General features: G+C 37.8%; 1 protein-coding gene across 6 annotated transcripts in view; it reads left to right on the forward strand.

Annotated features, from left to right (window-relative positions):
* AFF3 (ALF transcription elongation factor 3) overlaps positions 1-23,774 on the forward strand; it is a 522,770-nt gene that overhangs the window by 229,799 nt on the left and 269,197 nt on the right. For all 6 annotated transcript variants that reach the window (XM_072743000.1, XM_072743001.1, XM_072743002.1 and 3 more), the window contains one exon: positions 20,677-20,724. In XM_072743000.1, the coding sequence (XP_072599101.1) occupies positions 20,677-20,724 (48 nt within the window). The remainder of the gene's footprint in view (positions 1-20,676; positions 20,725-23,774) is intronic.

The following is a 23,774-nucleotide window of genomic DNA, read 5'->3' on the forward strand; positions in this document are numbered from 1 at the left end:
GGTGTTTGCCAGATTTTCCCCCTGTAAACTTACCTCTCCTCTCCCTCTTCCATCCCAGCCTTTGGGAGAGAAGTCCCTGTGTACAGCCCACACTTGAAGAAGTGCTAGGTTATGCTCTATCTCCGTGGGTGCATATTAGCTACATAACTTATTTTAATTCTGGTGCACAGGAGACTTACTTGTTCTTCCCTATGAATTTTTTTTCACTCTTTTTTTATAATCAGTAGGAACCATGGGTATTTATGTCATACTTTGAATTATAATCCAGCAATCCAGTTTCAGCTCTGGCCATTAGGAACTCTTCCAGTTGGCTCCTTTGTCCCTTTGACATAGCTCCATCATTGTGATTTTACCCATGTTTTATTGAATTGTTTTCTCATTATTGAACTGTAAGAGTTCTTTATTTTGCTTATAAGTCTTCTATTTGATAAATGTTTTACAAATATTTTCTCCTTTTCCTCTTGGAAAAGGAGGAATTCTCCTTTTCCTCTTCTTCTTTTTTATTTTTTGACAGCTTTATCGAGCTATAACTCATATACCATACAATTCATTCATTAAACATGTACAATTTTTAGTATATTTAGAATTCTGTAACTCCCGTCAGTCAATTTTTGAACATTTTCATCACCCCCAAAAGAAACCCTGTACCCTTTATCTTTTCACTTTTACAATGTCTTTTGAAGAAGGTTAGTTTTTAATTTTAACAAAGTTTAACTATTTTTTCTCTTGAAGTTTATTCTTTTTGTGTCTTAGTTAAGAAATAATTTGCCTCATTCAAGGTCATTTAGATTTTCACTTATGTTCTAGAAATTTTGTATCTTAGCACTTATATTTAAGTCTAAGATCCATTTTGAGATAATTTGTGAGGTGTCTGGCAAGGCTTGAGGCTCATCTATTTGTATATGGATATGCAATTATCCTAGCACCATTTTTGGAAAGATTGTTTTCCTCATTGAATTACCTTTTAACAAATTACCTTACTTTCTTAAAACATAACTTGACCATTTATATGCCATCTATTTCTTAATATCATTAAAATTTTTGTTAATATTATAAAATGCCTAAAAATGTACACCCTTCCAAGACTGAATTGTGAGGAAATAGAAAATCTGAACAGACCAATAAGTAAGGAGAGTCAATCAGTAATCAAAAACCTCTTGCTAAGCAAAAATGGCATCATTGGTAGATTTTACTAAGCATTTAAATAAGAATTAATACCAGTCATTCTCAGACTCTCCTCCTGCCCCCAAAAAAAGAAAGAAAAGGAAGGTACAATTCCAAACTCATTTTACAAAGCCTACATTGCCCTGATACCAAAGCCAGATTACAAGGACACTGTAAGAAAAGAAAATTACAAGTCATTATCTCTGATGAGTATAGTGCAAAAATCCTCAACAAAGTATTAGCAAACCTAAATCAAGTACAATTCATTCACCATGATCAAGTACGATTTTATCCCTGGAATACAAGGATAGTTCAACATACACACATCGTGAGTACAATGAAGAATAAAGATCATACAGTAATCCCAGTAGATGCAGAAAAAGCATTTGACAAAATTCAACATCTTTTAGGATAAAAACTCTCAACAAATTAAGGATAGACAAAACGTATCTTGACATAATGAAGGCCATATATGACAGCCCCACAGATGACAGTATACTCAATGGTGAAAAAAAGCTGAAAGCTTTTCCTCTAAGATTGACAATAGGACAAGGTTGTCTACCCTTGCCATTCTATTCAATATGGTATTGGAAGTGCTAGCCAGAGCAATTAGGAAAGAAAAATAATTATATTTCCAGTTCTGGCACCCCAAAACTTACCATTTTTATTGTAGGGATTCCCTAGTTAGTGGAGAAGAAAGGGGACAAGTTCTGTCTACAGGAAACTATATTCTGGTTATATATATTCCACTTTGCAAAAATAAAATGCCACTCCGGGCCAGAGATTTACCAGGTGTCCTGAATTTAGGGCACAAAAGGCAGAAGTGATAGGAGGTTTTAAGCTGTACCTAGTGTTTATGTATTTATGTGGATTTGGTTGTGTGGATTTTTCTATAATAAGTTTGTAACTCCACAACTGTTTATCATGCTGACTTGTCTTATCTAATTTGTTGTTTTTTTATTTTATTCTTTTTATTCTGTTTATTATTCTGGCTAAGTGGGATTTAAAGGGTTGCTAAAGACAGTCAAGATTGCTAATCAGTCAAGAGATAAAATCATTAATTGAAAGCAATAAAAAAATGGAAAGCAATAGATGATATGAAAGAATTTTATAAAACCACATACTTTTCTCCACTGACACTAATGCCCATGGCCACATGCATCAGCAACTCATTTGTTGGCCAATTGGTAGACACAACTAAAGAGCAATGTAGGTCTGTGGATAATTGGAAATCACTGAATACAGGCAAATCTATTCCTACTATGGTTTTTGCATTTGTTAGGGTTATATTTATAATTTATATCACTGCATTTAGAGAGCTTAAGTGTTTGGCAAATGTTCCTACTGCTTGACTTCCTTTGGGTTCTTCCTGAACTATTCATCAAGTTGTTTAAATATGCCTTGTTACTTTAAAAAGTCTTCTGTGTTTCAGATACAAAAACAACTTGAGCCTTTAAAATTTATCTGCCAGATACTGATCATTTGAGGTAATACTGATTTTTACGTCTGAGTTAATACTGCTAATCCAATAATCTTGTATTTAGAGTCTCACTGTATCCATGAGACACTATATGAAGCTGTTAAGTTGAATGGAGTTAGTTTTTAATTCATTTGAAGCCCCAGGGATTTCCATTATAAATATGTAATTTTCTAAGTCTTGGTATATTATGTAAATTTGACCAAACATTGGAATTGGTTTATGAGATGAATTATGAACTATAATACAACCAATGGGCTTCAGGTTGCTTTTCCATCTCACAGATTGAAATAATAATCACAAGCTCTTGACTTGCCAGACACAGATCTGCAGTGCTAGTCAGCCACTGTATTAGGTGCAATTGACCTGTCCTTGGACAAATGCTAAAAAATGTACTCTAACATAAACTCTGCTTTTGTGATTGAATAACCTAATTCCTCTGGTGGTGGGTGCTTTGGGTTACAGTGGGGCATATCATCTGTTGCTAACAATGTAAACGATGGCTTTGTAAATATCATTTTAAAAGTTAGCCTGAAATTTTAGATCTCTGACTTATTGTGGGGCAGGCTAAGTTTTGTTGATCTTAATCTGTTTTTAACTGCCTTCACAAAAACCACACTTGAAGTATTAACTCACTCACTGTCCTCCATTTGTTCATGATTTTCCCAACTCTATGACTGTCATTATGTCTTGTGCTTCTGGAAGAGTTTGTGTTTAGACCCCTTCCTCTATTCTTTACAGTTTAAGGCACTTCTCCAAGAGTCTCTTCTTGATGAGACAAGGGAGCTGCTTCTACCCTGAACCTTGAAAAGTCGACACTGTTGTTCTCATACAGACATCTGAACAATAAAGTATTGCATGTAAGACATTTGAGAATACGGGCTTGGCCCACAAAATTGGGTTTGGGCTATGGCCCTACCACAGGCTCGTAGTAGACCTGGAAGAAGTTCCTCTTCTACAAAATGTGGATAATAACAGTATCCATTTTGTAAAATTGTGATAATTGAATGATACGATGAATGTAAAGCACTTAGCACCGTGCCTGGAAAACTGCGATACTCAATGAAGTTAGCTTATCAGTACTGAGACTGTGAGATCAGTAGGGATAAATCAATAAACCTAAAACGAGATGTGTTCAACAAGTTATATATAGTCACCTACATGTCCTTTCCTGGAACAGATGACTCAGTCTTCCTCCCTACATTATCTCCAGCTTCAGGAAGGGTGAAATGAATATTATGGTTTTAGGCATAATTCAAGAAGCTGTAAACACCGAGGAATTTAACAGGAAAAAAAAAGTATTCAAATAGGAAAAAGAAACATGTTTTGGAAATCATTGGGTTGAAGTAGAAAATGCAAGCAGGGTGATTTTTTTTTTAACCTGCTGTAGGGCCATATGGTTGCTGAATGTGTTGATGCTGGTTTTAAGATTCTTGAGTATTTTAAACTTGACATGTTATTTTTTTAATGATTTCAAACATCATTTCTTTCAGAGCCTTTTCCCAATGTTGCCGTAATATTGAACAGATGGCTCAGCAGCATTTACATTTGCATTTTGCAATACTGCCATGTTATTTGCAAAATTTCTTATCAAAAACCTGTTATTCTTTCTCTACCTTTTCAGAATGGCTGCAATGAAACTGTAAATAGGTTCTTCCCAGAGTCTTGGGGATGTAGTAGAAATTGGGATCGCATATTGCTTCTTCTTTTCAATTTTATGTTGTTGTATTTTTGGGTTTTATACCTACCGTTATTAGTATACTGTCTCGTCCTAAACAGCCCCTTTCTTCCAAATGACTGAACGTCCTCATCATACCTTTGTGATAGGAGTAAAAGTGAGGTGATGTTAGAACTAAGAGGAATCTTGAAGATTATATACCAGCCCTTTCACGCCACCCTGTTTACTGTTCTAGCAATTGCTTGTCACTATGTGAAGTTGTCCTGTTTATTCTATTTATTTGTTGTCCACCTCACCTATAGAATGTAAGCTCCATGAGAGCTAGGTCCCTGTCTGTTTTGTTTACTACCTCATCCCTAGTATTGGCACAGCGCTGGTGCCTAGTAATCATCTGTGATTGAATGAATGAGTTAATGAAGTCATTAATAAGTAATTTTCTAGATGTTGAAATTCTTTCACAAGCAGAATATGAGTTCCATGAACATAATTGCTTTCTCTAATCTGTTTACTTTTATGTTATTTAGCTATATTTTTAAGAAGGCTTTTCCAGGAGTGTTCTCTTGATAGTCTTTATTTCCTTGTTTTTTATGGTTGCTGCTTGCTTTTTTTTTTTTAAATGATTATGTGCATATAAACAGGTAGTCCCATAGGAGGTTTGTGGGGGATTTTTTTGGTTTGTTTTTGTTTTTGTTTTTTTTACTTTGGGGGCACAGCAGGATTAGTGCCGGCATAAAGGCATTTTCTTGCCTAACAGATTGAAAAGACATAGGAAGCAGGAGGAGCTGTATTGATCAGAGCTGACTATACACCTTTCCTTTTAAAGGCATGTGATGATGAAAAATAAGCCCACTAATATCTCTGTTAAGGCTCTTTGATTTTTCTTTTTTTAAATGAGGACTGTGAGGGTGCCTCTTTGGCTCAGAGGGTGGTTAATGCAACAGGCCATACTGTGTCTGACTGTTGGCTTCATGGTTCATATTTTTCTGGTTTTGCCCTTGGCTATTGTTGTTCTCAGCCCGAGACCTGCATTTAATATCTCCGAGACTTCAGGCTAGGAACTAGTCTAAGATTTGTTCAGTCTTAGTCTTGCACATAGAACAAATAGAGAAAATTTTAATATGAAATGTTGCACTACACTGTATCTAGAAGAGAATCATTTGCTCTGATTATTGCGAAGTGTTGGCATGTTATTTGTCAGTAGAGTAACAAATCCTGTCTATCAGCTCAGAGGTACAGTGGGAGGTGAAGAACCACTTTTATTGGTACAACCATGTGTCTAGAAAGCATTTTAGGCTTCATCAAGTAGGTCTTTATAGATATTAGAGATTCTGTGAAAAGGGACAGGAGCTTCATCTCTGCTGAATGAAAACTTTGATTTTTCTAAAGCCAGAATTACAAAAGGATTTTAAAAGTGAGGGTATTTGTACTGTGGGTTTATATTTCCCACTTCTGAGCCTAGATTTTTGCCGCAGGCAAGCCCATGAGAAGCCTCCAACTGTGCTCAGAGTGTAGGAGATAAAGTGCCATAGAGAACAAACTCCAGCCCCAATGCAGGAATGAAAAAAAATTTTTTTAAATATTTTTTTCTGGCCTTCACAATACACCAAATGGTTTGGCATATATATAAAAAATATATACAGGTAAGATTTGAGGAAGCAAGGAGAGAACATAAAAGCAGCTGCAGTTTAGCCTTTCCCGATACGGTAGGATTAGTGAAGTCCAGTGGAGGTGTAGTATTTCCTGGACTCCCTGTACTCACCACCTCACCTTGGAAGATCTTACCTGTCTTAACATGAAGCTTTATTTATGGTGTATTTCCTAAGGCAAGGCTCTGCACTACGGGGTTAAGTGTATAATAAATACTGCCTAAGTGTAGTATTTTCCTCAATAACGAGTTTAACTCTTTGTTTGCTGCACCCTGTGGCCATGTGACCTTCCCGTCTGTGAAAATGAATACTAATTATCATTATAAACAGTTCTTCTCATTATGTTCCAATGGATGGCATCTTTTATAGCTTGCTAATTATAAGCACACAGAACTGAAGCGCTTAAAGTTAAATAATGTAAACAGGGTTGTAATAGATTTTCATGTTGAATGCTTTTATTGATTAATTGTTAATTAAAATTTCTCAAATCTCTACCCAATTAATCCATTTAATTTATTAGATACTGTAGTAACTCTGATTCTGTACTTGTAGATTGTACTTATAGAATATTCTTTTTATTCTCTTAAGAGGATTTCTTCATAAATCACTAAGTCATATGGACCTAGAGTGCTATGCTAAACCAGAAGATATAGAAATTTACCATTCAAGATTTTATTAACCAGAAATTGGTTAGAAATTACCGTAATTATAGTCTTAAAGTTGGAAAGAATCTCACATTTAGAGATGTGAGGTAGCAACTAATTTCCATTCAGAGAGTCATTTAACTTCTGGTTGAACATGTCATCAGTTGAGGAATCCTACCCATTCTCTTTGGACAGCCCTGATTGTGAAAAGAACTCTGATGGAGCTAAACTCACCACTGTACTGTACCCCATTGGTCCATACTCCCCTGTCTGGAATGGCCCAGAATATGTTTAAACTCTTTTCCACAACAATGCCCTTTAGATATGTAAGATGTCTAGTGTGGCATCTTCATTTAACTCTTCTCTTTCCATGATAGATTATTTCTACTTTCTTCAGCTATTCCTCAGATGCTCAGACCCTCCATCAATCTTGCTGTCCTTTTCCAGACTCACAGAGCCTTCAACTCAACAATGAAAGGAAAAATTAAACACACAACACTAAGAGTAATGAGATTCTCATAGTGGAAGAAAAAAATACTACAGATTTGTAGCTGGGAAAGGAGGTAGGGAAAGGGACTAACCTTCTAGCCCAGTCTCAAAACCTCTCTGGGTCAATAGAGATAATAACATGCACACCAGATGAACAGATTACAAACAAAATGCCCCATCCCACATTCCCAGTCCTTTTACCCTGTTCTACTTTTCCTCCATGACACTGCATCTTCCAGTATATTACATAATTTATTTGTTTATTATTTTACTGTCTCCTTTTGGTAGAATCTAAACTCCATGAAGGTAGGAGTTTTTTCTGCTATATTCAGTTATGAATCCCTACCATCTAGAACAAGCTAGACACACAGCAAGCACTCAACAAATATTTATTGAACAGTATTTATTGCTTAGGTGTGGCTGTTCAATTAGCTACCAGTCCATCTAACTAAACTTAACAACCAATTCATATGTTTCCATCTTACCCACTGGGAACTTTTGTAAGACTTGACAGATGCCTTGTAGAAATCCTAATACATTATATTTAAGACCAGGGGAAATTGTAGAGATAACATCATCTGGTCTTTGTGAATCATGTTGGCTCCTGGTAATCATTGCTTTCTTTTCTAAGTATGGAAATACTCTCTTTGTAATTATAACCTAAAATAATTATTCATATGTACTATTCAGCTCTCCTGTCGAAGGAACCCTGCTCAGTGACCTGTACAAATGTATTGGCTCATTTAGTCCTTGCCTCATTTAGCCCTATTTAGGAGGTCCTGTTATCCCTGTTTTACAAATGAGATGAATGTGGTCTGGAGAAGTTAGGTAACTTCTCGGGGAACAAGTGTGAAGTGGTTAAAAACATTCTCCTAGTATTACCTCTTCACCAGCACTTAAATTCCCTCTTTGTTCTACTTCTTATCACTTTGAAGATTGTTCTTAGTATGAAAGCAGAAGCAAGACAGAAGCTGAATTATGTTTTTGCTGGCATCTGTTGATGTTGTGCTATTTCACATAACACCATCTACCTAACCGGTGACCATCCTTTTTCTAAAAAAATTATTGAGGTATAATTGATGAATGGTGTTTAGTTTCAGGAGTATAACATATTGATTCAACAGCTCTATACATGACTGAGAGCTCACCATGATAAGTGTAGTCACCATCTGTCACCACCTGTTCTGACTCCTTACACTACCTTACAGGTTTCTCAAGTCCCTCTCTGGTTGCGTGTTACATTAAACAGTCTGTATCTTTTATTCCTTTACAACTGCTAAGTTTCTAGGTGTCCTTTTTCTGTAGCCCAAAGGAAGTGATTTCTAAATATATATACTTTCCTGGTGCTAGAGATCAAGTCCATAATCAAACATGGCACATTATTTATTGGTATTATGTTAGAGAGGAGGGCTTAACTGAATGATTTTCTTCTTTTTGCTTTTTCTGTAGGCCTCTACGCCCTAGTGTTAAATAGAAAGTAACTGTGACTAATTTCCATTCATACTTGGACATAATTTGACTGCTTTTGGTATTTGTGACAAAATGATCATTTTTGGTTAAGTTGTTCCAACATAATCTTGGGTGTGTTTTAATTGGATTTCAAGCCTTTTATTATACACACACACATACAGTTCAAATTTTCTCTGTTGAAACGAGAGACATTGTTGATGTAGAAATTTGCCTTATGGATCAATTCCATACTCTAACAATCTACTAAGAAAACCAAAGGAGCCAAAGCCTGTGAAATGAAAAAATGACCTAAGCACGAAGTCTTCTTCCCATAGTTTCCCAGTATCTCATGCTATAAAGGATTTCTCATGGTGTTAACTTATGTTGAAGAGGGAATGTCTGCATTCTGCCAAACAGAATCTTGCCGTCATGATCGCAGCATATTTAGAATGTGGTATTTATTTCTTATTGAAATTTTTGTTTTGGCAATCTTTTGTTTTTCTCTCTCTGGATTACATCTCCAAGGGGTTTTGTGATACCAGTGAGGATGTGAAGATACAGAGAGGTTGTCTTCTCATTGGGCTTCACACAGAAGCTTTGGAATAGGCATAGAAAACAGCTCTGCCATCTTTATGGTAGGGTCACAGGAGCTGATATGTCTCTTCTCTTCCTTAATTGCCCAGCAAGGACCATCAGAGGATAGTTTATCTGGTGATGTTTTACATGGAAATCCAAATGCCAGCAGGCACTTCCAAGGGACCTTCTGGGCCCTGCCTTAATAGTGGAAAGGGCAGATGTATGGACTAACGTCCCAGGTTCAGCTCTGGGTGTACGAAGTTCCACAGGTGAACAAACTCACTCTCTCTTACACTGTGGCAAACATACAGAAAGGAACTGAGTATTTTCTAGGAGTGAAAGCAAAATGTAAAATCCATTGCCATTATGACAGGTCCCCTCTCAATAGACTCCAAGTGTTTTCCAAGACTAACAGCTAAAGAAAGCTACATCAACAGAGTCCAGAATGAAAATGCTGTAAATGTGCATTCAAAAAAGAAGAAAATCTTTAAGTGTGGCATTGTAGGTGGCTTTTTTCTAAAAATATATTAAAACTCTGAGTATTAAAAAACCCTCACCAGCCAATAGAAATGCATACCAATTTCTCACTCATGCTTTTCAGTGCTGCTTGCTTCCAGCCTCTCAGGTCAGCCTCATTTTCAGCTGGATTTCTTCATTCAGCTTTTATTTATAGCCGTCTCCTCAGAGAGCATACATAGAAACAGTTGATGTCAGGCACAGACAGAATGAACTCTCTTCTAGGGGGCAGCCAGACCTGAGACCTTTGTGAAAAGGTGAGATGATAATGGAGAAAGATTCATGAAGAAACATGACATATTAAGAGTTACTTGTGAATCTGTCCTTTATTTCTTTTATCTAAGTACATAAGTAAAAGTAATAGAATGTGCCAAACAGAATATTGTTAAATACGTCATGCCACTTCTGCCATTTACAATAGTCATTTCAATTCATGGCTGAGAGAACATTGATCATCTATCTTTCTGTGGGACACAGGGTAGAGCAGCCCTAAGTATCTTTAATTGGCTAAATTCTTTAGCCACATCAAATTACACTCTCCATCTTGCAGGCTTTTGTGTCCAGAATTTCACGAATAGAAAAGAAAACCATGATCCCAACTGTAAATAACTCAGATGTGTTTTTTCCTACACATTTCCCTCCATCATTTAAGAAAAAAAAAAAGATGATATATTATAGGGATGCCCTATCAGCAAGCCTTCTGCTACCTACAAAAAAAACCCCACATAATTTGTTACTGTAGATGAGGTGCAGGACAAAATTCAGGAAAACATTAAAAAGGAAGTAGTACATTTCCAAAGTCTGCCTGTCGCGTGAGGGTTAATAACGTCAGCATTGTCACTTGCCTGGGCCTGTGTGGTCTTCCTCTCGCTCAAAGTAATGACTGTGCAGTTTTAGATGAAAGAACATAGAGGTCTTGCAGCATTCTTGTCAATGTCAGATTACAGGTGGAAGGCACGTGTTCACTATTACTGTTAATGTGGTTTCTTTACCGAGCTTTGACAGGACAGTGGAAGACGGCTCCAATATGCACTACTCAGGCACTTTATTGAGACATGACCCTGTGGAAAAGCACTCAATATCAATCAGTGATCAGGATGTAAAACCACTGTCTCTGGTTCTAATCTCTTTATGCCATCAATAGATTTTTGACAAGGTCAGTGCACTGCCCACTTAACTTTCTGAAAACCAAATGCACTTTTAACTACACGTTCTGACTGAGGTCACTAATTTTCATTATAAAAATAATAACATAATTGAAAGACCTTGTCCTATGACTAAGAATCTGATAGAAAATCGATTATTAACTCTTTAATAATACTGTCTGTTGATAGCAGGCTAATACTTGTCCTCTGATTTATAGATGCCAATATGGAGATTAGGGAAGTCACATAACATGCTAATGGATTTTGCCTTAAGGTATATAAGCTTAATTTTAATGAAGCAAACACATGTTGATATTCTAAGGATTTGTCTTTTTTTTTTAATTAATTTTTATTGGTGTTCAATTTACCAACATACAGAAAAACACCCAGTGCTCATCCCGTCAAGTGTCCACCTCAGTGCCCGTCACCCATTCCCCTCCAACACCCGCCCTCCTCCCCTTCCACCACCCCTAGTTCGTTTCCCCGAGTTAGGAGTCTTTATGTTCTGTCTCCCTTCCTGATATTTCCCACACATTTCTTTTTAAGGATTTGTCTTTAAGATAACTCTGGTGATTTATTTGGGAGGGATGGGAGTGGCAAAGCAAAGACATCCCTTTGTCATATTGATGACCAGCCATATTATGAATAAAGTGCAACTTTTAATTTTTAAAAGAGTCTCTTTTTAAAAATATCAGACTCTTATTTATTCATTCATTCAACAAATATCAACAGACGCCTATGACATTGTGCCAAATATTCTGCTAGGGACTGGTCATAAACACATAAATGAGAGATACCATTTCCACTGTAAAATCTATTCATATAAGTAAATGATACTTATCAATGGTTTTCTCATTCTGTTCTTTTCAGTTCAGTAAAGTATTAATTCAATAAAATCATATTTAAAAAGCTAATGTGAAAGGGAATGAAACTGCTTAGTAGGTACTGCATTTTACTTTGAATTGGTAGAGATGTTTTGGAATTAGAGGTGATTGTGATTTACAACATTGTGCACTAAATGTGTGTAATAAATGCCACTAAATTGTTCACTTATTTAATGTAATTGATTTTCTGTTATGTGACTTTCATCTCAGGTTTTTTTTTTAAGTTAATGCAGTCTGTGGTTTGTTTCTCTTAATATATTTATTTGGCTTTGTATTATACATTAGAGTTGAGAAGTCTAGCTTGGTCCCTTTAAGGCTTTTTTTTTTTTTTCCTTTGGTTTTCAATAGAATTCTGAAGATATTTCTTACAGGTCTTAAACATTTCTTCTGAAGATTCTTCCTCACTTATTTTTCTTGATATTGTGAGTGGGATTTTTTTTTATATTTTAAAATTCTTTAGTGCTGCCACACAGAAGAGCGATGGAGCTTTGACTCTGGTTTATATCTAGCACCTTTTAATCTTCCTTTTTAATAAGACTCACAGTAGAGTCTTTTGGATTTTTCTGGGTATGTGATCAGACATCTATAAGCTGAGATGATCCCAATTTTACATATTTTCCTTAGTGATACAGTACATCTGAAGTGCCCTAATATTAAATATTAAACCATTTTGTAGTCCCTAGGATGCACCCCACTAATTATTGTGATATTTTATTGAATTATATTTACTAATAATCTGCTGGGGATTTTCCATTTATCTTCATAAGGGATATTGATTATTCTCTTATGTTAGATTTTTATACTAATTTAATAAAATCACTCATAGCTTTCCATTACTGTCTACTCTGGAAGAAAAAAATATATGGAATTAGTTTACCTTGAAAGTTTGAAATGCTTCACTCTAAAACTATCTGATTTGAAGCCATATTTGTAGATAATTTTAAATTTAATGTAATCTGCTCTCTCAGGATGATGGATACAGTCTTTCCTTTATTTAAGTCCATTGTTTTGTTTTATAGAAAGTTGCCAATTTCATCACAGTTTTTCATTTCTTAGTATTATATTCTTTTTTAAATATTAATATCAATATCCTCTTATAATTCCTTCCATATATTTTATCTCCTTATTATGTTGAAGTATGTTTATTTGGGCTTTCTTTTTATTTGAACAGATTTTTAAGTGACTTTCTATTGTTTTGGGTGGTGTGTTTTGTTTTTAAGAAATTACATTTTGACTTGCTAAACTCTACTGATTTTTCATGTTATAAGTTTATATTTCATTGGCTTTTCCCTATGTCTTATTTCCTCCCTTTTGTATCTCCTTTGATTTTAAATTTTTAATTGATTGCCTAGCACCTAAACTTTCTTTTAAAGCATAGTGAAATTTTTTAGTGTGTGAATTTTTTTCTAAGAATATTTTGGGGTATCCCATAGTTTTCTTTTGCAGTATTTTAATTTTACTTTTCTGTGTCTATAAAGAGTTATTTATAAGTGTGTGATATTTGTTTTATTCCAAGAATTCTAGGAGATTTTTATGTCTGTACAGTGTTTAATTTATAGCTCCATCGTTTTTGATAACTTGTGGTTAAAGAGTCTAGGCTATAAAACAACTACTTTTTTGGATTTTTTTTGAGCCCTCTTATACCTCAGTATATGACTACTACAGTGACTGCCACTATGGTAACTGTCTCGTGTATGCTTGAAAAGCTGGGGTTCCTCCCTAACTTCATAATAGCTAACAAGTTAGCCTTCTTCATTTTATTTAATTTTTCAAATTTTCTTTTTTTTTTAAGTTTTTATTTATTCATGAGAGACACACAGAGAGAGGCAAAGACATAGTCAGAGGGAGAAGCAGGCTCCATGCAGGGAGCCTGATGCCGGACTTGATCTTGAGACCCCAGGATCACGCCCTGAGCTGAAGGCAGATGCTTAAACACTGAGCCACCCAGGCATCTCGTAATTTTTCAAATTTTCTAACCCCTTATATGGGGGAGGGTGCAGCATCATTCTTTTCTTAGGGACAATATGGGTGAATTAATTGTTTCCAACCATAATAATTCTATGTCTCTGCTTTTCTCCTAGCCTACTTATTTTGATGCTCTATTAATGCCTGAACTATTTTTTCCTCATTTTTGCTCTCCAATTCTTTTTTTTTTGCTATGAACTATCCTTTAGTTGATATTAATATTGCTACTACCTGTCATAATTCTGTTTGCATTTTTATATTATCTTTGAACATCTTTCTTTTCTTACTACTCTTTTTGCTTATTTTTCCTCTCAGTGTGTAAATGTATCGATGATAGTGTAACAGTGGAACCAGAGAGGAAGGTGCGGGTGTGAGTAGCAGAGGAAAAGAGCACTGATTTGCTGAGCTCCATCAGGGATTCAGAGATAAGAGGGGACTAATGAGGGATGAAGCAGGTTTTCAGCTTGGGTGACTGAGAGCAGAGTGTAGCCTTCAAAAGGGGAGGTGTTAGGTTGGGTGTAAGACAGGCTGAATTTGAGGGAGAACTGGCTGATTACCTCCCTGTCCATAGGTGACTGGCCTCAGATGAGACTGGGGATACAGCCAGTGGATGGGTTGAACATAGAATTCAGTAATCCCTGAATTCAAGCTTAAGTCCTCACCCACTGCTTTGCTGGCATTGATGGCACACCTGATTTCTTTGAAACTCAGTTTTTCTGTGAATCAAGAATAGTAAGACTTATTTAAAAATACTCCTGTAGAAGTATTGAAGAGTGTTCATGTGATAAACAATTGCTAAATGCTTGAGGGCCTTTTGAGTGCTTGCAGACAAACAAAGGTATTCTGACTTTAATGTAGCATTATTTTATTTTTTTAAAGATTTTATTTTATATGACAGAGCAAAAGAGAGACTGCACATGCACACACAAGCAGGGGGAGCAAGCAGGCAGAGGGAGTGGGAGAAACAGGCTCCTCATGGAGCAGGGAGCCTCATGCGGGGTTCGATTCCAGGACCCTGGGATCATGACCTGAGCCAAAGGCAGATGCTTAACTGACTGAGCCACCCACGTGCCTGAGTAGCATTATTATAGAATGAAAGTTCTGCCTTAAATGTGTCTGATGAAGAGTTAAACTATTTTTGAAAATAGGATGTGTATAGCTTCATCTATGCAGTGAAATGCCATTTCCCACTGATTTGATCGAGCCTTTTCTCCTTAAGCCTTGCTTGCTTCTTCCAGGGCTCTGTGCTTGGCATGGTAATTAAGGACTTCTGCTCTCAGTGATAGGATGCTCCTGGCTATTTCTCCAGTTCTACTTTCCCACAGCTTAGCTCCTCACATTTCCCTGGCAGAGTGTGTGGTGTGTATTTTTAAGTGGTAGGATTTGAGGAAAGCAGTTCTGTGAAAAAAGGAACGTGATAGACAAGGCTGTAGAGCAGGAGAATCAGCTGGGGTTGCTAGCTTTTAATTGAAGTTTAGTTGGAGGTTCAATGAGGTGAGACTGTTATGACAGATTTCAAAATGTAATGATAGGAAATGGGGTGGGTTCATCAAAGTCAGAGTAAATACGGAGCAACGACTCAGTAACTCAGCATGAAACAACAGCTACAAACCCTCAAAAAAATAGAGTAATTAAAATTTGCATTGTGCAGTCCTCCTTCTCAGTGGGTACCTTTCCAGGGAAAGCAATAACTTTATTGTGAAAAATATAAACACAAATTTAGAGATGTAAATTACATGCATGTTTTAATCTTGTTCGTAAACACTAAAAGTTTTAAAAATCGAAATATAATCAAAGCACACAAGTGTAGCTAAAACCAGATTTGAGAAAGACCTCAACAAGGTGGAATGCCCCTCAGTCTACCCCAACCCTCATCCCCTGCCCACTCCAGTCCTACTTGCCTACCCTCTTTTGCATATTTGGAAAAGAAGAAGTGGGATTCTGTCTTCCAACTTCAGGGGGCACAGATGCTTGTCTCTAATCTGTAAATGTCACAAGGAGGGAAGGTGGGTTTAACCCTTTCCACTTCCTCTCCTATCTCTTCCCCCTTTAGTCTATGCATGTGATGTTAACGGTTAGTAAGACACGGGGTGACTAAGTGTTGGATGATCTGCAGCATGGAAATTTACCTAAATACCCTCTGGATTCTTTTATTTCTGTACTTCAGGCATGACAGTGACCTTAAATTTGAGCCAGTTCTAAGGGTTGATCTTAGAGAGACAGCATGATATAGCAGAAAATTCACTGAACTGGTATTGAATAAATGAGTATGGGTTCTATCTTGATTTGCTGCCAGAATGATTTTGGAAAAGTCTCACTTCTCTAGGCCACAGTTTCTCCATCTGTTAAAGTCATTGAATTGGCCTAAAATGAGCTCTACGGTTTCTTCCAATTCAAATTTTCTACAATACTGTGCTTCATGGACTGACTTCAATCCAAATGGGGTCCTGGGAAAAACAAAACAAAACAAAAAAAACAAATGGGGTCCTGGGGATTCAGATTCAACATAGTACCCTTCTTAGGTTCTTAGGTGTCCCCAGGAGTAAGAAATGTTCCAGAGAAGGCCCAAGATTTTCCGTTGTCAAGTACTCTCCATACTATAACGTAAGGCCAGGTCTTCCTGAGACTATTATTGAAAATCTTTGTCCTTGGCCTCACTTCTGACACTTTCTCACCTTTATAAGGGTCTCTCCCAGTAGGGAATGACCTGATGTCTGTCCAGACCATCAAAACTCATAGTTGGAGCAGTCATCAATATGACCCGATGTAATAATCTTACATCCTCCATCTACAGTGAAAAGGGAAGTATTTTAATAGGATCTATACCATATGCCTCTCTCTGAATTCTCTTTTCAGAATAGAATAGTGGAAATGTATAGGATTATAGGGAGAAATATTCATAAAAGCAACCTGTTATTTATATAAATCACTTCAAATGAAATTATTCTATTTGGGGGAAATATAGTTTTAAGGAATCAAACCCAAAGTTCAATCTGAAGTATCTTTTTAGTTTGTTGTGTACTTGAGTGAGACTACCAGACAAACATGAAGTCAAGTTTTTATTGATTGACTGTTTTAAGGTGGAAAATAGAAAGTACATGAGAACTTAGCATTTGCTCTGCCAGTATGTTATACAGTAAGAAAGAATTGGGACTTGGAAGTAAGGTAAGATAAGTGGTTATGAGTTTGAAGACGTTTTCCAATTGAGACCATTCATCCCCACCACTGAACTCCAAAGAAGATGATTCTAAACATCATTCAGCCGTGCCCTGACGGAGACTTCAACATATAGCCTTTGTGATGATTGCCTCAGGCTGCTCTGGAAAGGCAGTAGGTTTGGGGCAAATTCCAAAAAGAGCTCTCTGATCCAATTTGATTAGAGTGTCAGAATACTGAAGTTTCCTAGAGCGCCTGGGTGGGTCAGTCGGTTAAGCATCAGGCTCTTGATTTCAGCTCAGGTCATGATCTCAGGGTTGTGAGATCATGCTGGGCGAGGAGCTTACTTAAGATTCTTTCTCCCTTTGTCCCTCCCCCTACCTCTCTCACTTTCTTAAAAAAAAAAAAAAAAAAGAATTGTGAAGTTTCTAGAGCGATCCTGGGATAAGGCATTGGGGATGGGAGGAGGAGCTTATTAGATGTGTGTCACCAACCTGGAACTTTTGGGGGAAATAGGAGGAATGGATGTAAGAAAGGTTAATGAGATTTTAGTAAAAGCATTTGTGTCTCCTAATCCTGTCATACCATTTAACACTATTTTTCTCCTGTCATACCATTTAGCACTTTTCTTTAACACTATTTTATAAGGATAGACATATATGTTGTATTCAGGCACCATTAGCAATAGTGGCTGTGCCTTAAACTTTTTGTTACTAACCTTTCGTGATGAGACCAGCATGGAGTGATTTATACAAAGATAATATTCTATTTTAACTAAAAGTTACCAAATAACCAATAAGGAAATAAACTTTACCTAAAAGTTCTCAAACTAATGGATTGAAGACCTAAATATAAAAACTAAAACTATAAAGCTCTTAAAAGAGAACATGGGCACATATTCCAGAACCTTGGATTTAGCAATGGTTTCTTTTTTTTTTTTAAAGGTTTTATTTATTTATTCATGATAGACAGAAGCAGAGACACAGGCAGAGGGAGAAGCAGGCTCCATGCCTGGGAGCCCGATGTGGGATTCGATCCCGGGTCTCCAGGATCACGCCCTGGGCCAAAGGCAGGCACTAAACCGCTGCGCCACCCAGGGATCCCTAGCAATGGTTTCTTAAATATAACACCAAAATCAAAGGAAGAGAGAAAGAAAGTAGATAAAATGGACTTAATCAAATGAAAAATTTTGTTCATCCATGAACTACCAAGAAAGTGAATATACAGCTCACAGAATGCAAGAAAATATGTGTAAATTATTTATCTGATAAGGGTCTAAGATTCAGAATATATAAAGAACTCTTAAAACAAACAATAAAAAGATAAATTAAAAAGTGGGAGAAAAAAAAAGTGGGTAGAGGACATTTTTCCAAAAAAGATATGTAAATAACCAACATACATGTAAAGATGCTCAGCATCGATAGTCATTAGGAAAATGAATATCAATACCATAACAAGATATCATTTTTACACCTAGTAGGATGGCTACTATCAAAAACAAAACAATGCAAAACCGAAAATAACAATACTTGTGAGGATATGGAGAAATTAGAACCTTCATACATTGCTGATGGGGATGTAAAATAGTACAGCCAGTGTGAAAAACAGTTTGGCAGTTCCTCAACAAAGCTAAGCATAGAATTGCCACGTGACCCACTAATTCACCTCCTAATTATATACCCAAAAGAACTGAAAGACGTTCAAACAAAAACTTGTATGTGAATGTTTATAGAAATACTATCACAAAGGCCAAAGTGGAAATATCAAAATGTCCATCAATTAATGAATGGATAAACAAAATGTGGTATATCTACACAATGGAATATTATTTGGCCGTAAAAATGGAATGAAATATGATACAAGCTATAACATGGAGGAACCTTGAAAACATTATCCTAAGTGAAACCTGCCCACCAGAGATAAAAGGCCACATTTTATATGATTCCATTTACATGAAATGTCCAGAATAAAAAGATCCAGAGAGACAGAAAGTAGATTTCTGGTTATTAGGGGCTTGAGAGAGAGAGAATGGGAAGTTCCTGTTCAAGGGGCATGAGAACTTCATTCAGGGTGATGAAAAACTTCTAGAACTAGATTATGGTGGCATTGTGACTATATTTAATGCCAGTAAATTATACACTTTAAAATGGTTAAGATGGAAAATTTCATGTTATGTATATTTTACCACACGCATGAGAAGTTCCTAAACTTATATAAACCTTGTAGAAACCCTGGTGTTGAAATACCTTTGACAAACGATCTCAGATCTGCTAAGGAATTAGATATAATTCAAGCATAGCTTTAGGCTTGGGGAAAGCTTCTGGAAGTGGAAATGTGCATGATCCAAAGTCAGGAGTCCTGTGTTTTGGTCCAGGTGCTCCTGTTACGTGGTGTGGGGGCAAGTCATGTAAGATTTCTGGACCTCAGTTAGGGTACTTGGACAGATTTTCTCAATCTGTGTGGGACTGAGAAACTTCGCATACCTTTATGCACCCTGGCCCCTTACCCAGGGTGAAGGGTAGGATATTTCAAACAGACTCTTCTACCAGAACAAGGGAGTGGGGAGGGTGCAAAGATGTGCCCTTTGGTAGAGCCTTGGCAATATTCCAAAGTCCCGGAGCCAACTGTGACAGTGCTCATATTCCTGAGACTGTAGGAAGTAGGTTTACTCATTTCTTCATATCGTGTCCACTAGCAAACATCTACCGCACATACTCAGGACTGTGTGAGGCACAGCTGAAAGCACAGAGCTCCTGAATTTGTGGAATGTATATTCTAGAGGGAGGAGATACCATGTAAGAGTTAACTATTGAACGTGGCGAGTACTCTGAAGAAGACGTAGATGCTGCTGAGGATGAGGATTCCAGGCTTAGGGACAGCTGCTCTGAGAAAGTCATGACTGACCTGTGATCTGCAGGGTGACTTGGCATTAACCAGGAAACCTGGAACAGGCCCATTTGCTTCTCTGGTGGAGAGAGAACCGTGAAGAGAATGAAAGCGAGGGCTTGGAGAAGACTGTGAAGACAGCCTCATTCTGGAACATCATGCTGAGTGGTGGCCAGCATCATTGAAATAAAGGCCAGAGGAAGTTTCTCCCTGAGACCCCAGTGGGCACTTCTACCAGCAGACGCTGCTTTCATGTCCCCACCATACCACTTCCTGCGCTCCGAGCTATGGAACCAGCAGTAACCACACAGAATCTCTGGAACTTAAAATGCTCCCCAGTGTCGGCTGTGACCTGAAGCCACCATTCCTCAGAGCCCTTAACATCTCCACAGCACAGGGCAGCGTGGGTCACAGAACAAGTGGCTCTGGAGTATGACACCCAGCATGCTGTGCGAATGTTGAGAGGATGTTTCTCCTTTTGGTCTTTCAGTTTTCGGCTCATCAAACCAGTAAATCTGGGCTTTGAGGATGGTGGAACTACCAGACTTTTACTTAAAAAGTGGGGACAGACTTCTACTTAAGTCTCTGTGACCATTGTGCTCGGCAAAGCCATTGCACGTGTTTGGTGGGTGATCTGGTTCCACTTTTGTGGTGGAGGTCACGTTTCTACACGTTGGTGGAGCCCAGGGTGAACAGAGCTCACACCTGCCAGTTGGCTCCTGTGCTCCTAGGAGCCTGCCCTTTCTTAGCGTGGATGCAATTGGAGGACCCAGAGCTGAAATGCAGGAGTGTGTGGTGCTCCTGGGTGGCCCATCTGCTGCGCTGCAGAGGGGAGGGGAACAGTCATACCCGTGACTCAGGCTACCCCGTTAAGGAAAGGAGCTTCTCAGGAAGGCATCCCCGGGCCAGACTCAAGTTTAGAAGCTTATGTGTCATCTCTTCCTTTAAACCATAAATAATCTATGTTATCAAGCCTAATTTTTTTTTCCCTTTGCTTTCAGGAGAGTAGATCTGGAGACACAAACAGCTGTGTTGAAGAAATAATTCGGGTAAGGACTTTTTTTTTTTTTTTTTTTTTTACAAATCTCATCCACTGGTTGGACATAGATGCCGAGTAGAAGGCATGTGGCCACATTGTCAAAGGAGCCTCTTGTCTGTTTCTTGTTTGACGTGTACCTTTTCTGAGGGCAATCATGTAAGTTGCCTACATGCCACTTTACAAAAACAGTACCTCTTTTTGAAATCTAGGAGCTACACATCAACCTGATGCGTTTGTATAGGCTGAGGTGAAGGGTATTAAAGTGATCAGCTGGGAGACAGAAGAACAGAGTTGAGATGAAAAATATGCTTGTGCTCACATTTGGATGCTCCGTTTATCACCCTCCTCTTTAGAAGCACCCTTTCATAGTCTATCCTCTCCAGCCAGGCAAGGGTTGCCTTGTTATTTTTCTCCTAAACTTAATTAGGAGCACAAGCACCCTGACAAACAGGCAATGCTCAGTGTCTGAAAATGTACTTCCATATTGTCTTGCTTGTTACTGTCTGTAAGACTGTCCTTTCCTCCTCATCATCTCTAGCTGGTGCCCTCTGTGAACCAGTTTCACACCCAGATTTACTCAGGTTGGCTCTTCTGCCACATTAGTGTTTTCCCGAGTATTCAAACTTATAATCAGGATGTCATCTTCAACCCATATTTTTTCTTCACTCATATTTTTTTCAGGGGAGTAACCTAATAATTTACATTCTCAGAGAGCTGATATTACGCTGGGCAAAACACCAAGACAAATTAGACCAGATGGGATGGCAATTCCCTATAAAGAAAAAGCCTTTATTTTAATGTATTTCTAACTTTTGGACATCCTACACACTTTATCTCGAATTGCTAGTGAATGACAGTAATATAATTATTTGGTTTAAAAATTTGCATTAATCATCAAATTGTTTTCGGAAGGCAGAGTTTTTTTTTCTTCCTGGAAAGCATTCTTTCATAAATAAATCTTTTTAACTCTCAAATTGACCAATATAAGTAATTGAAGCTTGATCTGTTGAGTTCATAATGATTTTTGTTTTCCTGGCAGAGATTTGTATAGAAAACAGTTGTCAAAATGGGGAGCTTCATTTCTGGCGTTTAATATGTGTCAAATAAAATACATATTGTGTATTATCTTTAACCTGGGGCTTGTTTCAGATGAAACAACAAATAGTGTAAAGTGCTAATATACCTTTCCTATTTCTCTTTTGACATACTTGCATGACTGGAGTCTAAATATTCAGTGTTTAAGCCTTCTTCCCTTGATTAGTTATGGTGTTTATGTCAGCAAAGTAGTGATACCAGAACCCAGCAATCCCTCTTTGGTTTCCCTGTTTATAAAATCCTACCCATTCTTATCATTTATCCTCTTTTCTGATGATATGGTAGAAATCTGTCATTTAACCTTCCTTATCCATATTCCAAGCAGAGCCTAAAGTTTGAATAAGGGCTGGAGCAATTCACACACCAAAAGGATATAGTTGAAGTGATATAAAATTCACCTAAAATAAAACTGAACACCAAGAGGTTAAGGCATTTTTTTTTTAAGAGGGCTGATGGAACCTCCTGGCCCTGCTCTGCTTCCTGATATTGGCCCTAATATTCCACTGGTCCTGCCTGTGCTGTGGCCCACTTTGAATTAGGCATGGAACAAAAGGGAAAGCCTAGACCAAGCAGATCATTGATTCATAAACATATTGCAAGGTTCAGGGCAATGGAGATAATGATTTCATCAGGTGACAGCTGAGCTCTGTCTAAGTCCTGGTCTTCCTAGAGCCCATGAGGAGTGGTCCAGAATGGGAAATGGGATAGACTCAGAGGAAACAGGGGATGGTGGTGTCCAAGTGGGCCTTTTCTCTGTCCTTACCTGTCAGCCTGAGGTGATGATATAGTGGTAGTTAGTAGTAGTAGTCGTCGTATTTAGTAGTAGTAGTAGTAGGTAGTAGTAGTAGCAGCAGCAGCAGTAGTAATAGTAGTTAATAGTAGTAGCAGTAGGTAGTAGTACTTAATAGTAGTAGTAGGAAGCTCCTAGAAGATCACATCGTGTTCTCGTTTTTGCCTGCAGGGTTTTCCTGGTTGTCCCCTGACTCACTCATACTAGTCATTCTTCAGGGTTGTCTTCCTCTCTTGTCCTAAGCAAGTCCTCTCCTCCAAACACAAGCATGGGGCTCCTTCTCTGTTCAGTCAGTGGGATTTATTATGTGTCTGCCACATACTGGTTTTCCTCCCACCCTCTGGCCCTGATGTCTGGAACTGGGGATTCATGATTTTGTAGAATGAATAAATAAACGAGTGAGTGAGGGAAGGAAGGAAGGAATCCTCTAAGGGAGAATGAAGAATATCCTTGTGATGGCTCACAAACAGATTCCGTTTGTTCTAAACTGTGGACGTGATGTACTGGCCTTTTTAGCACTGGGTTCCCATGGATAGTCTTTATGGAGTCCAGTCTTCCTTATCACTGTCTCCTCCCTTGTGATCAGCTCAGGTAGACCTAATGTGGTCAGGGTCACCAGTCACCAAGGCACTCATTACTTATAACCATCACGCTTAAGCGATGGCTCTCTCTTATTGTGGAGAATGAGCAGGTCATGAAAATGCCTTAAAATAATGAATAATAGTGGGCCAAATGGGCATAACCTTTTAGAAACCAACGGTGTGCTGGAAGATATAGATACTAAGTTTTATTTTTAATCTTATAAATAAATATCTAATGTTAATTGTAATAAATACCATTCTATGAGAGCCCACTATAAGGCACACAACTTCATTTTAGGTCAAGAGCAGCTTCCCTGAAGAAGCAACATTTGGACTTATAGTTGGAGGATGAATAGGAAACTGTCCTAAGGAGAAAAATATTGAAGCTACAGGCAGAGGGAACAGGGGAGTTTAGCTAGTTAGGGACCCAGAAAGGAAGTGAGGCCAGAGTGGCTAGAGAGTAGGTGGCAAAAGCTAGACAGGACAAGCCAGGTAGGGCTGTACCTTCTCAGCCACGTCCAAGATGGGGGGGCCAGCAAAAGATTTGAGCCAGGGTGATGTGAGCGAATTGGCTGTTTAGATACTCTACTCTGA

The sequence above is a fragment of the Vulpes vulpes genome, chromosome 16 (genome assembly GCF_048418805.1).
Source record: "Vulpes vulpes isolate BD-2025 chromosome 16, VulVul3, whole genome shotgun sequence".
Taxonomy (NCBI): Eukaryota; Metazoa; Chordata; class Mammalia; order Carnivora; family Canidae; genus Vulpes; species Vulpes vulpes.